Source organism: Platichthys flesus, chromosome 13 (genome assembly GCF_949316205.1).
Source record: "Platichthys flesus chromosome 13, fPlaFle2.1, whole genome shotgun sequence".
Lineage (NCBI taxonomy): Eukaryota > Metazoa > Chordata > Actinopteri > Pleuronectiformes > Pleuronectidae > Platichthys > Platichthys flesus.
In genome coordinates, this window is record NC_084957.1 from 6,231,279 (window position 1) to 6,247,376 (window position 16,098).

The 16,098-nt window shown below is 43.2% G+C and overlaps 1 protein-coding gene across 2 annotated transcripts; it reads left to right on the top strand.

The window, feature by feature from the left end:
- Positions 1-11,149: 11,149 nt before the first annotated feature.
- Positions 11,150-16,093, top strand: LOC133967710 (FAST kinase domain-containing protein 3, mitochondrial-like). 2 transcript variants are annotated; one of them, XM_062403326.1, is made up of 10 exons: positions 11,150-11,280; positions 11,545-12,413; positions 12,564-12,714; positions 12,895-13,082; positions 13,389-13,557; positions 13,863-13,948; positions 14,098-14,269; positions 14,428-14,497; positions 14,796-14,910; positions 15,024-16,093. In XM_062403326.1, exons 2-10 carry the CDS (start codon positions 11,574-11,576, stop codon positions 15,120-15,122), a joined length of 1,890 nt encoding a protein of 629 aa, XP_062259310.1. In that variant the 5' UTR covers positions 11,150-11,280; positions 11,545-11,573; the 3' UTR covers positions 15,123-16,093. The 2 variants fall into 2 exon arrangements, with proteins under 2 accessions (XP_062259310.1, XP_062259309.1); XM_062403325.1 differs by having other exon boundaries at positions 11,174-12,413.
- The last annotated feature ends 5 nt before the right edge of the window (positions 16,094-16,098 follow it).

The following is a 16,098-nucleotide window of genomic DNA, read 5'->3' on the forward strand; positions in this document are numbered from 1 at the left end:
TCCGAAGTGACGCACGGATGAACTTCGCTGGAGAGGCGGTCTGCGGTGCGCGCCGGCTGCAGGTAGGTGTCTGCAGTGTGCCACCGGTCTGTGGGCCGAAGTGTTTTCTTTGGATGATAATGGGAGGGAAAAAATGCGCTCCCCTTCCTCTTCTCCTTCCACCTTGGTGTGACGTCGCTCCGGGCGCTGCGAAATCCTCGCTGTCACTCATGAGGGGGGGAGAGAAAGAAAGAAAGAAACCGCAATTAGCGGCAGGAGGACCCGGCGAGGAGCAGAGAGCAGAGAGAGGGTAAACACGCACACACACACACACATACACAAATAGGGAGAGCGAGAGAGAGAGAGAGAGAGAGAGAGAGAGAGAGAGAGACGTGCCATACAGTGTGTTTATGGTGGTCCCGAAATAAGAGCTTATGGAATGAGGTGATGTCAGTACAGGTGTGTTAGCAGCTCTCTGATACCGTGTTTGTGCCAAGAGCCAAGAGACTGGCACGATCTGACGACTCCATCTGGATGGGAGGTTTCATGTCACATAGTTTTCTAACGCACCGTTCATACGCATTACTACAAAGCGAAAACTGTTGTTTCATTACGCACAATAAATTGCCAAAGTTTACCAGCTGCTTTCCACAGATGTAACCAAAAGTGTGTTTTTGTGTGTTTGTATGTGTGTGTGCGTGTGAACTTTTATCACCTGTCTGGCCATGGGCATGTATCCACTGAAATCCAACACCATTGTACTGTAGTGGGCCATAAAGGCCCTGACACCCAACTTTGTTTCCATGCAGTGATGCAATCAATCACAAGTGTAACACAAGGCGAACTCGCCCAGTCAACGGCCACTGTCTTCCACTAAGACCCTAACAGTTCCATTTACTAAACGCACAAATACACGTAATTGCGGATTTAACTGTCACCAGTGACACGGCTTCCCTCGAGCTAATACCGACCGTAAGCCCTGACGTCAGGCTTGCGGAGGAAAAGGCCTGACTTCTCCAGTTTGACACAAAGCTTTGATGAGAACAAAGTCGTATTTTATGTCATAGAAGTGGAACATCTGAAGACTAAGTTCTGCCCAAAGTATGGCCCCGAGTGGCAGGATTAATTTATTCGTCCAAACTTTTCATCCGATGAAACATTTGTGTCAGTGGCTTATGAAAAGATTGAAAACCACTTGAGGCGAATTCATTGAAAACCATGTAGCCCACATGGCATAAATTAGTTTGGCCCCAGATTTGGCTCAAATCCCACATAAGGCCCACATACCACACAGAATGATGATACTAGAGTGGTCCACTCCTTTTTGCCAGATCTGGGCCACAAGCAAACCGAAGCCAAAGGTGGCAAAGGTGGCCTGAAGTAGTTGTGTGCTATTCGGTCCTTGTAAACGATTTACCACCTGAGCCACTTCAGGTTCAGATCCAGATGACACCTCCCAGAGAGCACCGCATGTTAGCGAAATGGCCCTTTTTGTTTTGGGATATTTGGGCAACTTCAGGCTCACATCCATTTTGCTCCACATCTGTATGCTACCTCAAGTCCATATTATTAATATATATCCTTCTTGACATTGCAGCAGTTTAATGAACACTAATGTCGGTGTTAAATCATCGTGTTTAAGAGCTGATAACCCATTTTCCCCAACTTTCTATCAAACATGATCTCCATTGATTTATCTTCGGCATGAACAACAACCTGTACAGACTGGAGGCTCACTTCGAGGTGATCCGTCACATTTAGCTTTCATGCTTTTGTTTGGTCAGAGTGTAATGGGGTGGTAATGCACCTGGAAATGTGTTCTGACACGAGGAGAAGATGCATTCATGAGCTGTTCAAATAAACTGTACACATAACGTCTCCCTGTAAATTACACAGACAATTTCTGTGTCTCTTTATGATGCAAGGAGGGAACATATTTTCTCAGTCTTGTTCTGACATCCATGTTTTTTGTCTTGTTTGATGTCCCGACAACCTGGCGTGCCAACGGGACGCTGTCGTTGAGCCAAATGTCAAGTCTCCAGCGCATGAATCAACCTTTGCTATTTAAACAGTAGCTGCACTAATACAGATTCATGTTTGCGTAGTTTTGGCCTCATATACCATCACACACCTCCCCCCCGAAAAACCTGATGTTTTAAACAGTGAGCAAGGATTGACAGCTTGTCAAGCTTAGCAAACATTGTGTGTCTGCTTAGTATCAATGTCAAGTCTCGGAGATCTCCAGCTACAGGGGTTGACATTGACATTAGATCTGTACCTGCCTGATTCAGGGTGTTTCTGGAAGACATGAGCTCTAAAACTTGTGCATTTGAAGAATTAATAAAAAGAAAATCTAAAAAATGCTCACTGGAGGAGTCTGGGCTCCCGGAACAAGAGGAGGAAGTGGTCACAGAATACAAACAGAATTTAACAGTTTTCTGTTTGTATGCCTGGTTATAGAAGATGAACGTATAAATGTTAACCTTTCACACACCACTTCATCCACACTGGTGTGACTGGGACCCACCATGACCAGTTCCTGACCCTCTACAGTTTTTCAATAAAGGGTGATTCCTCTTTGAAACTAGAGAAAGGATAATACACTTGGCTCCACTGCTAATCACATGCACAGTAGCTACTGAATAATGAGAAATATTAGTTACATATTGATGATGCTGTATCTTGTCCTGCTGTGTATAACTGACCCCTGCTCCTTGTCCCCAGACACCAAGCTGAGGTGAGCACTGTCCTAAATCAATTTGACCAATATTTGATAGTCTAAGGGACCTTAATATGTCAAATGTGTTGAGCTAATATATGTTATGATTTGCAAATACAAATTAAATAGAATTTATGCAACCCCCTTATTGCATTTATCCAATATGAAAAGTAATTCATATTGGAGTGTTGCTGGGATTAATTACCAAACAAACAATTTGAGGATACAAGTACAAGTGAGGATTTTGACCAGGACTGTTGTAATAGTTAAAGTACTTCCTGAATATATAATCCAAAGTAAGAGATAATTCGATTATATGCAAATGATTTATCACTGGGTTCATAAGTATCTGTGAATTAACACTGATCACTTCCTCTGTACTTTCTATTAGTGGCACAAAAAGGTTGAATTAGGTTCAAGTGGAACGTTCTGCTGAGTATTTAATAAGCAGTGGATTCAATTACTAAAATAAGCTGTAGAGCAGGTGTCAGCTTCAACCCTTGGACCACTTGATGTGGGAATGTTCCAGGTTTGATGGGGTTGCAGACAGTTCGGGAACAAGACATCTAATCAGTTTTTTTGCCTTTAGTATTTTTAGTTGTGTTAGGCCAATGCACACATTGTGTCAAAAGACGCCTTTATGACCACATTGGATTCAAAAGATTTGAAGGATTTGAAGGATTTCTGCATTAATAAAATGATTATAATTTGATTGACCATGTTTGTATTATGTAATTCAAGTTTCAGAGCGAGGCTTTGCTCTGTGCTTCTGATGAGTCACTCAAGCTTCACCAAATTATAATATAAAACTTAAATCTATTTCATCTTTGCAGCACTGATCTCAGATGAAGAGCCATTTCTTGTCTGTTCTTCTTAAGCCTTCCAGGTTAGCTTGGGTCCAACACAGAAAGTCTGGTTGTGTTGTGATTGGTTCCTTCTGAATCCACCATATTGTATAGTTTTCACATCTAGTGCTGGAACTAATAGATGGACCTCAGAAGTGATGTTGGCAGTGTCTGCTCTTCCTCCAGATGTGTCCAGGGTCCTTAAGTTCACTGTTGCTGCACAGACATAACGCACTGTTGAATTCATTTTTACTTGATTGAAAAAGTATTTTTTAAACGTAATAAATAACAGTAATATTCAGATTCATGCTCCAATTTGTAAATTTGTAAACTTAAATGTTCTATCTCTCCCTCTTCACATCCAGTGACCCGTTTCTTTCTCTTGCACACTTCATGTGCTCGAAACACAACAAGGTGAATAATTAACACTCAGCGCCTGAGACAGAACACACAGTGAGGTTCTAACAAAGGAAGCTGAACTCTGTGGAGTTTGGCTGCGTTTGTTCCCGCGTTGACATGTGAACCGGCACCAGCTGCAACAAACGTAGAACATTATGAGAATTGAGTTATCTCGATATACTATAAATAATCGCAGCATAGTTGAGAGCAAAAAACACGACACTTGAAATAGGCCTTGTGCCGGCTGTTCCCACCTCTCCCCACATCTATCCCTCAGCCACCTTACGCTCTCTTTTCCTCCCCTGTACGTCTCTACGCTATTCCCCAGTTTCTCCCTCGTCCTGTCCCTCTCTCCGCTGGATGAGTGTGTTTTGTTAGGGAGGGCTGATTCTTCATACTTGGCTGAGGCTTTACGGACAATAAAGATCTGATTTCAAAGTCCGGCAGGGTGTTGGGCCTGGGGTCTTGGCTCACAGCTTTGGTTGCCTGCTGGGAGGAGACGCTGCACAGCCCCTAACCAGATGGCCATCAGCCCACTTACATTGGATTCATATTGTACATTATGTGCATTGTTCAGGATTCTTGCCGGCGAGCAGCCCCGTACTTCACCACCTTGGTGTCGGTGGGCTGCAGCTCAGTCAGGCAGGTATTGTCTGTTGTATTGTAAAAAGAAGGGAAAACCCACTTCAAGCTACTTCTATCAAAGATAAACAATGAGCGAATAGAGTTAGCAGGAAAAACGTTGATATTCTGCAGCCGACTCTCAAAACTCTTCGCAAAAAACCCTTTAATTTCTGGAAGTTTGGCAAATATGAGCTTAGTGTGTTGACCGACTTTATGCCATTTAATTTAAGTTGTCTAACTAAAATGAGATGAAACCAGGTGACTGTCAGAAGCAGAACAAACATGCACTGTGTTCCTTGGCAAGAAGGAGTAAGTGATTCGAGCGAAATGGGCTAAGACCATCACTGTGCTCCTCCACGAGGTTAACGCTCTCCTCTCCGGCTGACATTGCTAGAAGCAAAAGATCCAGTGCCTGGCTCAAAGACACTTCCGCAGGACAGATGTTTGCCAACACAGGAGCTGGATCCAGGGTTTTGCTAGTTTGAGCGTGGTCTCTCCATCCTCCCTCTCCCCGGTTCCCATGATGACGATGATCCAACGTTGACCTTAAAAGCCTCTGTGATCCAGCGGAGTTCCCTGACTTGTTTATTCCATGACTGTTACATTTTAATCACATGGCTCAGAGTGGAGATGTGTGACGTGTCCCTCCAGCTTTTCTAATACATCTGCAGGGACTCGGCTCACAGTTGTAAAAAGAGAACGCCCTGATAAATACAGGAGCTTCACTCGGAGCAGCCAACTGTGCATTTTTCAGCCATTAAACATATAATATTGGTTTTGCTCAAGATGACATTTTGCAGCTGAGGAAACTCGACAAACGACAAAGGCCCGTGCGTCAGACTTTTAAAAAAATTATTCCTTGGGCGTCCTTAAACTGCAGCACTTTGTGAAAGGGCAAGTTGAGTCAAACGCAGCTAATTTCACGCTGGTTCACACTCGTACAATTACACACAATCACGACTGAAGAGTAAAGTGTACAATCTGTGTTGTGATACAGTTTAGGTCTGTTAGTGTTAAAGCCAACATTTTAAATATTTAGTTTCAAGAATTCCTTCATTATGATGTCTATTAACAGCAATGGCAATATTTGTATAGTCTGAACCAAAATGAGAGGATCTGGTTTACACAGGATTTCCGTGATCGTCTTCACCAGCTCATCCCGCATTTTTGGCCGTTGCCTTGCAGTAGAGCTGAAGTTGGACATGACGAGGCATTTTTAAGACCAATTGTATTTTTATTGTGCACTGTTAGAGTGGAAGTGAGTTGAAGCGTGATAGTCAAGAATTAGATGTCTTGGTCTTGTCACCATTACCCCCTTAAAAAATGATGTGAAGTGCAATGAATCCTTGGATAGGTCGGGCCGGGAGGGTTCCACCCATTGGAGCCGTCATTTCTCGGTTGTTGGAATGACACTTTTGTCAGCTGCAATCGAAGAAGCCTTAAAATTGGACAGCCTATGGCCTCCGAAGAATGACCCCCTGAATTGAGCCACAGCTAATGAATGGATTGTACAGAAAACCCACGATGCCCAACAGTTTAATCATAGTAACATTTCTTAACCCCTAATGTTTTCCTCTAAAGACATCGGGAGGTTAAAGTTTCTATGGGTCCATCTCAACATATACTCGATTAACATAGAAATCCATGGTTCCCACATGAGGAACATTAATGTCCAATCCCCTATCTCTGTGTCACAGAGGAGACGGTTATGTGCTGGGACACCGTATCAAACTGTAGACTGTGTAATAACGTATTGGAAACTCTCATGTGAGAAGGCTTATCTGTACAGACCAAAAAACACTAGTTAAACAATCACTTGCAATAACTTGTGGTTTCCCCTTGGGTCTGTCATTGATTGAACTGAGAGAGTGTTGGTCTGGGTTATGAAGTGTTCTCTCTCTCTCTCTCTCTCCCTCTCCCTCTCTCCCTCTCCCTCTTCCAACCAGGAAAAGCTAACAGGCCTAACCCCTGTCCCGCCACACCTATCACACACACGCTGCACACACATTCCCCTTCTCACACTGCTTTCATCTGGGTGTGAAATGGATTCCTACGCTCTGCCAGAATGCACCACCTATCTCTGGATGTGATTCTCTTTCGTCCTCTTTATCCCCTCTTTTCCTTCCTCTCCCTGTGCCACACGTGCATCCCTCTTGTTTCCCTGCCTCGCCCACAACGCACAACACACATTCCCAGGCGATTACTATCAAAATTAGATTAGAAATCCCATTGGGGCTAATATCTTTATATGACAACCTAAATTAGATCCAAATCAGAAACACATGAGGGCCCGAACCTTTTTAAAAACAAACCACAGTCATCCCAGGAATCCCCAGGAGAAAGGCATGTTCATAACATTCCTCCATAACTGGCACACACACACACATTAACGTGTGTGAGAGATTGTGGCATGAAATATTGATACCTCTCGCTGCCACATGATTTTACATGTCCACAAGCAGAAAGTCTGTTTTCAGAGAGGAAGGAACTGAAGTTATGCAAAATGATGGTCTTGTCACAGCAAGTAATGAAAGTAAACCCCGTTCCAGGAAACTGCCTCTCAACGCGAATGGCTGCGACCTGTCAACAAAAGCTACACAACGCGGTGTGATTCAGATACATCCTGCTTTCTCTCCCGCGCAGGGCCCGGCCCACTGTCGGCTCTGTGACCCGATCTTAATTGGACACATATTATTTGGACCGTAACAATCTGCAGACGCTTGAAACCGACCAGATGAGCCGTTATCTGGGAGGATGAATGGTAACCCCGCGCAGAGAGCCGACGATAAGGAGTTAAACTCCGAGGTTCAAGCGAAGCAGCTACAGATCGTTTCTCAGTGAGATCTGACTTACAGCGCTGGAATTGCCAGAGGAATTTGAATTGTTCAAGAATCTCCTCCTGCGGTGCCATATTTGTACACAGGCAGAGAGGAGGGGGGGGGGGGGGCACTTAAGTACGTTGTGTCTTTGCACAGTTGGCAGGTTTTGATGTGACTGCTCCGTGACCTCTGCTCACAGAACAACTTCATTGCTTTTTAAGTTCAGAACCAAATTTTTAATACAAAACCTGGAAACTAATTTACATTCTTAGTTCACAAGTTACATAGTCACTGTGTAGAGAGCAGGTGGAGCAGGAGGTCCAATTAAAGAAAAACTGAATTTATTCAAAACACGAACAGGAAGCAGGGAGCAGACCCGGCAGGAAATAAAACGCAAACATTATCTGATCCGAAAAAACAAGGCAGAATGACGGTGACACAACAGACGGAGACACAACAAACGACTCGACAAAGACACAAGTGAGGACTTAAATACAAGCTGAACAGATGACAAACTGGAGACACCTGTCCGGCCCAGGACAAACAGGTGAGACAAATCAAGGCCACACAACTGGAGGGAAACACACAAAGGCAGGAAGTTAACACATAAAGGGGATTAGAACTTCAAAATAAAACAGGAAACAAAGAACAAACACAATTTAGAAAAAAATTGTTGTGGCCATTTTTGGTAGATCATTAAATTAGATATCAAGGGTACCCATAGGATGGACCATATGATACCATTCCAAACCCTACCAAACCAGACTAAACCATACTAAACCACACAATACCCTACCACACCATACCATACCATACCAAACCAAACCAGCCATACCATACCACACAGAACCATACAATATCACGCCACACAAGACCACACCATGCCATGCCATGCTATGCCATACCATACAATGCGTTACTTTGCGTTATCTTATAAAATACTTTATTAATCTCTCAAGGATGAAACGTGAAGTCACAATAAACTTATGCTAGACAATGGTCCAGAGTCAAGATCGATGGAAAGCCCAGTAGCCAGGTGCCCATCAATGTGTGTTTAATAATATAATTACCATCACTGCAACCATCTTCCTAAACAACAATAAAACCATCATCATCATCACATCATCATCATCATCATCATCATCATCGTATATTCCAGGTTGAGGTTTTTGGTAGTTTGACCTTTAATGTGTGTGATTAACAAAATAAGCTGTTCTAGTGTTTTTTACAGTGTATGACATCAACTCCTCTGAGGCTAATGAGCCTTTTTAAACAAAAGCAGACGTGACAGAGTTTATGAAAACATAATGACTCTTTTATTGATTCAATAGATGTTTTGATCTTAACCCGGCGCTGAAGCAGTGGCGTGCTGCTGGAAAACCACTTTAACATCTGTCCCGTTTCAAACACTCAAGTGTCGACACAATGATCCAGCAGACTTTTCTTAATTTCTCAGTTAGGTCGCACATTTGGAATTAGATATTTTTTATTTCAAATCATTTGGGCCAGACGGGGACAGACGTGTTCTCCAAAAAGCGTCACATCTATTCGGGACTGATGATAACATCACCGCTGAGCTTTTGATTATTATATTGGATTAGTGCAAAGGAAGATGTGGTGTTTTTCTCACACACTGTGTTTGTGGGTACACAACATAGATCAATGTATGTGTATGTGTTTCGGACAAACTTGTATTAATGTCAATCGTCTAAAGCAAATTCAAAGGTGTATTTAACTCAAGAAAGTTAGTTTTGAATTTGTGTTTCTTGAAACCATTAATCTTTGGTTGAGGAAGTCATGATGTTTATTTAAAGACTTACTACAGCAGCAAAAATGTAATTATTTCCAGTGGGTCCTTCATTAGAAATCAAATCAGATATCGTTTTTTTCCTCAAGCCTTCACTTCCCTCACACACACGCAGACACACACACACGCACACAGTGACTATTCAGTGTGATTCATCAGCATTACCGGCAGAACAGTAACTTTATTATAACAGATCTTATCTAAGTCTGCCCTGCTCACCATTTGAAAGCCCTGGGTATTTTTACTCTTTCTTCTCCGTCCAGCTCATGTCCAGAGGGCTGCTGGTGTTGTTTGCAAAGAGATAGAGGGGGACCAGATGGGTAACACACACACACACACACACACACACACACACACACACAGATGGTCTTGGAGATAGAGGGAGGTGACTTCTGGATCAACCCTCATACACTCTGTGTCTCACCAGCCACACACACTCAGAACAGATTTTTTCTTTTTTATAGAAGCACACACTGATATTGACCTTTTTATTCTCCAAGGCCAGAATTTCTACTTGTAAAAAACTTGTTTATGTTTCAGTATTTCAGTAAACCTTTTTTTTTTTGCTCGTAGAACAACGGTTTTGAAACAATTTAAAATGAGCTTGATTTCAACTTTACTTGTATAATCAACTCGAGGAAACAAAACATCTCCAAACAAAAACACAAAATATTGTATTTTGTCAATTGTAGTTAAAAGCTTCTTTATCAGTGAAACATAAAGTTGTAATTTTCAGTCATTGGTGTGACGAATGGGAGCGACTCATTTCAGTGTATTACCCTCATCCTGCTGCTCTACCTGTCTGTATGTCTAAGATGCACATGGTTAATTCTCAGTCATATTGAAGCGTCACCACACACAGCTGGTGTCCTCTGTTCAACGTGGATGAAATGAAGCTCAGCTGTGACTTCAGGCAATAGGAGCTGTGAGGCGGCCCCGTTTCTTTGTAAATACCGCCATCTAGTGGCCATTATTCAAAACTAAGCGCTGATGCTACAGCATTATTTAAGTTAAACAATATACATTTTTTATTGTACCATAAACGGTGGTAAAGTTCCAATTGCAATTCATACTTTAAGGAAAATAACATAAAGCAAAGAGACAAAAGATGCTTTATTTAATTGTTAGACCGCTCAGTCATTTTAGCTGCAATCAGCTGTGGAATTTTAGATTTTTTAAATGTTAAATAATACATATTTGTTGTCATCTACGAGCTGTTGTTTCACAGGCATCAGCACAAAATCACAAAAAACTCCAGAAGTCACTGATTAATATACTGAAATAAATATCACAATATAAAATTTGTTCCAGTAAGTTTTTTTGATGGATGATTTGATGCCACTGGATTTGTGGATAAATGACCATGATGCCATGTTTTTGTTTTTTTGTTTATAAGTACTCACATCATGCATCATGTTTTCTAGATATAAGCAATTTTTTAGAATACCTCTTGCGTTGTCAACCTGTTAAAAAAAGACCCTCTCATTAACAGAAAATATCTTTATTACCTTCCTATTAACATGTGCAGACTTAATGAGTCATTGTGTGAAAACACAAGTTGATTTCTAAAAACCATTAAGACAGTTTTATGACCCAATCAGTAGCGTAAAGAGACGAACACCAGCATTGTAACTGTTCCACTGACAGATTTATATCCCTGCAGTATTGAGAAGTTTATTTTTATTTATATACAAGAGCATTAACATGAAATAATAGACATTTCAACTCCAACAATATAATCTCAATAATAAAAATCTCATAAATTTACAAACTTCCTATTTTATTTTATTTTGTACCAACTCTTTGGTTTCACCCTCGTGGTATGGACAGCAGTCTGGAATGGCACGGCTCGACAAAATCAAGAAGCAGGTGAGATATTGTGTTACACAAATACAAGTTGTTATGATATATATATTTATATATACACACACACAAAACGACCAGCCTGCAGTGTGCCTTTTGACCGCATGGGGCAGCACATGTAAACATGGGTCGCTTACACAAGCCATCATGAATGTTACCAAACGCTGAGGGTGAGTTCTGTAACAAGCTGCTGCTCCACCACACAACCCCGCTGCCTCTCTGACGGTAAGTCCGGCACAGTTCACTGTGTTCGTGCGTTAGAGTCTCTTTACGCACACGGTTACTTTAGATAAGATGATTTAAACCTGTTTTCATTGTGAAGTAGCTGTCATCCAGTTTTCACGTGCATCTGCTTCCTCTTCTTCTTCTTCGGCGATGTGTTATGGTTTCCTGCGTTATTGTTTTTAATGCAGATGATGTGTTGACGTTGCAAAGTGAACCACATGATGCGTAAAAGTCCCTGACGATGTCTGTCCTTGTCTCGTACAGGAAGTCCCTGTTACATCACAGACACAACAATGAAGTCGGTGTCCTGCCTCTCCTCGTCAGTGAGAGCTGCCTGTCATCACACCTCGGCGTGCTCCTTACTGAGTCCTTCTCTGGTTCGATCAGGGGGTCGATGCCCCAATGTGCCCGGCAGAAGTGTCGTGGTGCAACAACCCCGCGTAACGGCGCTGCGTCCTTATCACAGCATGTACCTGAACTCAGCGGTGGCGAGCGCAGCCCCTGTCCCCACCCCGGTGTCCCTGCCAGCGAGAGGAGACGACGTGCACCAGGTTGTGAGACGCACGCCCCCTGCAGCCGCTCCTCACCCGTCTCCATACAGACCCCACATCAAACAGCAGGGCAGTGCCGCAGCAGGGGTCAGCATCCAGTCCCTGTTTGAAGGGGATGTGATCCCTGAGCTGTGCTCCAGGCTGGCAGACTCCCCCAGCAATGACAGGGCAGAGGGACTGGCCACTCTACTCGGAGCATGTGCTGAGTTCGGCTTGGGAGCCCCGAGCCCTGTGGTCCAGCGCCTGACACAGGAGTGCCTGGTGCTCCTCTGCACCGGGGACATCGGGGTGGCACAGCTCTGCCACCTGGGTGAGGTGGCCCACAACCTGGAGGGACGCCAGTCAGCGGTGGTGACGGAGGTCCTGAACTCCATCGGTGCGGCTGTAGAAGAGGATGCTGCGTCTCCTGATGAGGCCGTCAGGGTCTACGCCCTCCTGGCTCGGTGCTACGACCCTGCCGGCCAGCAGCAGACCCTCCTGCTGTCCACTCTGCACAGACACACACAGAGGCTGGTCCACCGACTGAAGGCCAGTCAAGTCAGTGATGTCCTGCAGTCCCTGCTGAAGTTACAGCAGAGACAGGTAGGGAGAGCAGCTGCCGATCTGTTCATTCCACATTTCAGCCTCACCTGACACATTTCTGAACGTCACAAGGTCATTTAGATTCACCCTATAATTGTTCTAACCCTAATCCTATAACATATGACTGATGCTAACGTTTTGTCTCCACAGAACATCTCCCTGGTGCTGAGGCTGATTCACAGGGCATCTCAGCTCTTCGGTGTTTTCAGCGACGATGAAATAATAAAGGTTCTCTCCGCCCTGATGATCCTGGGACAGCATCATGCAGAGCTCCTGGCTGCTATGGAGAAACACCTGCCAGGTGGGACTGACCAGTGTTCATTGGTTGTTTGATTATGTTTCATTCTCCAAGTCTTTATTGTTTTAGTCACAAATATGAGTGTCCTTTGTGTGGCACAGAAATGTAAGAAGGGGCAAAACATTAGTCATGAAGTGCTGGGCCTTGTGTGTGTGTGTGTGTGTTTTTGTGCGTTTGTTTTAGGGAGGCTGGGAGAGTGCGATCCAGAGCTGATCAGCACCGTCATGGAGTATTGTCTACAAATGAGGTGCCGCTCCGAGCCCATCTTTGAGGCTGTGGCTGAGAACTTTGTGCGTCATGCCGAGAGACACACAACTCTTCAGATAGCCAAACAGACGGTGGCCATGGGGAGACTCAACTACCTTCCTCAGGTGCTGAACAAACCAAAAACCCCACTTGAATGCACATCTCACTAACCACTCATCTTATTGGTTCCATAAGTTCAACAAGTCTTCTTATACGTCCTTGGATAAACTAGACCAGACGGCTTAGAAATTATCTCTCCATGAACATCTCCATGAACATGAACATCGTGTGCAAGATGATTCAGAGAACTCTGTTTTTAAATTACCTGACACATAAATTCATATTCTCTCCTCAAGTTAGGTCCAATACCTCAGATTTACATCACCAGAGAAGAAGAGCCCGTTGTAATGTTTCTCCCCTTCACTCTTCAGTGCTCCAGTCAGATGTTCCAGAAGCTTGAGAGCATTCTATCAACGAGGTTCTCCCAGTTCCAGCCTCGCTCGCTGATAGAGGTGCTGCACGCCTGCATCCACCTGGAGCGCTTCCCACTCAACTACACATCCCAAGTCTTCAGTCCCTACTTCCTGCAGAGGCTGCAAGGTAACGATAGGTCTCCTATGAGAGAGACACTCTGTCACATGTCAGGACAAACATTTACAAACACACTGTATGTGTTCATAGTATTTGTACTAAGTTTAGTGGAGTACAAATAATAGTTGTCTTACTGTTTTCATAGATATTTGCCACAAAAGTTATTGATTTACAGCATGTGGGTGTTTGGCATGGCTGTGTATGTCATGTAATGTGTATGTAGTGTGTGTCTATGTAATGTAGTGTGTATGTCATGTAATGTGTATGTAATGGGTAAATGTGTGTGATGTAACCTGTCCTTGTCTGTCCCACAGCACAGGGGGACCCACTGGACAGGAAGGCACTGGCACAACTGACCCAGCTCCATCTCTCCACGTCATTAGAGTGTAAACACTACTTGGTGAGCATCACACAGCTTAAGAAGGGTTCTTTATGGGGCCTATCCACCAAGATTACATTTTTTTGAATTAATAATAAGCACTGGAGTTTCATGTTGTTTAAAGTTTGAGTCAGATTAGTGATCATTTTCCTTGATGTCGTCTTCTTCAGGGTCCCAAACTGCCTCCCTACCTCCATGTGAAGAAGTTCTCCTCTGTGGACCAGGCCTTTGAGACCCCGATGGACGGTCTCATGTACAAACTGGTCAAAGGGCCACTCAGTCGGCTGCTGGGGGGGAAGTTCTACTCAACCACAATCGTAACTCCAAGTGGATACACCATAGGTAAAAAGGGCTTTATTGGAACATTGCAATGCGAATCTCTTTTAAGATTCAAATTGAATGAACATAGTGGGTCATGATGGTGGTAGCTAACCTGAATAAGCCACATGTTGTGACTGCTGTACTCACAGATATGGTTTTGTTTCACTCTCCTTCCCAAGACGTGGAGATATGCCTGGATGAGGACGGGTATGTTCTGCCTCTTCCTCAGTGGGATCGCACCGACAGGAGGTAAGACACTGTCTGCTGCAGTCACAGAAGTTCCTCTTAAACATACAACAAGTGGAAACTAGAGATGCACTCAGTGGAGAGTTTACTTCCACCAGGGCCCAACTTAAATATAATCAAGATGCACGAAATTGCACCCACTCAGATTATCAGCCTCCTAAATTTGCCATATTTTCTTTTCTTCCCTTCCCTGGGAAATTGGTCAAAATGTCTAAAACAACCAATCTTGCATTGTCACATAATAATAATAAGATTGTGTAGTTGATGGATGGATGATATTATTATTGTTGTTTCTGTGCAGGATGGCTCTGTGTTTAGACGGTAAAGGTCATTTCTGCAGCAACACGCGGCACCTGCTGGGGAAGGAAGCCACAAAGAGGAGACACCTCCGCAGGATGGGCTATGAGGTGGTGCAGGTATGTGTTCATCTCCAAACTCTGACGTATTTTTACATATCTAACTTATTCATCCCTAACTATTGTTTTTTTCCCGTCTCAACTCATAATCAACCCCTGTTCTTCTATAACAGATCCCTTACTTTGAACTGGAGAAGCTGAGAACTCAGAAGGAGCAGATCCAATATCTACAAAACAAGATCTTTCCCACCATTTTCAAGTTCAACCGCTGATGTCAGTCACCTCACAAGCTCAGCACAGCTTCAACCAGAGCCTCTCCACGGACTTTAAATGGTTGATCGGTGTGTAACTGTACCAATCAACCAGCCTTGCACAGGACGGGACAGAAACATATCAAGAAGATGCAAGTTTGAGCTTGAAATGGCTTTAACACATTGTATTTAAAAGCCCAATAAACCAGATATAACTTAACCGAGCGATATATTGTTTTTCGATGTGCCTTTTAGTTTTTGTCATTTGATGCCCTATTTGGAGCATCACTGAGAAAGGGTCTACAAGGTATCTTGTATCAAAGCTGTCTGCTCAGTGGATATGTGTTATTTTCCTCTATCAGAAGACTTGATGAATTAAATCCTAACCCAGCTTTTAACAGTGAGAGCAGCTGGAAAACTACCTCCCTGACCATATGAGTGACTGCAACTTTGAATTGCACCTTATGACTGAGTGTAGCATTCATGTTATGGCTTCCTGACCTAACCACCAATTCAAGGAGCAAAATCTTTGACAAATAACTCTTGATAATGTATGTTCTGCTTTGACTTAATTATGTTGTTGAATGGAAGTGACAGTGATTTTTTTATTGTGTAAATATTGTGAAACATTGTTATTTCTTCCATTTATGTCTTTGGCCCTGTTGTACTGTTTGCACCTGTTTTTGTTGGGGAAGAAAAAAGGAGTATAAAATGATTAAACTCAAAATGAGACGTACATGAGATGTACAAAGGTGTGAGAAGGAATGTGCTTTAATTTGATGCATGAAGGTGGAACATTAATTTCCTCACTTCAGGTTTTGGATCGGTGGTTTCACTTCAGAGACAAACTGTCAAAAAAATATGAATGTGACCGTGGCAGCTGTTCATCAGACAGAATGAGAGCAGTACTGAGAAAAGGTGGAATCATATCATATCTCTAAATTATTTTAGGTAGTGGAGGAATAAATGGAAGTTTGCAGCATGTTGTTGTCAGCAC

Excerpts from the sequence above, each read along its gene's own strand:
- LOC133967710 (XM_062403326.1), top strand. The coding sequence starts at position 11,574 with ATGAAGTCGGTGTCCTGCCTCTCCTCGTCAGTGAGAGCTGCCTGTCAT. Across the intron at positions 13,558-13,862 it reads CTTCCTGCAGAGGCTGCAAG|CACAGGGGGACCCACTGGAC; the intron begins GTAACGATAGGT and ends TCTGTCCCACAG. Across the intron at positions 14,911-15,023 it reads TGGGCTATGAGGTGGTGCAG|ATCCCTTACTTTGAACTGGA; the intron begins GTATGTGTTCAT and ends CTTCTATAACAG.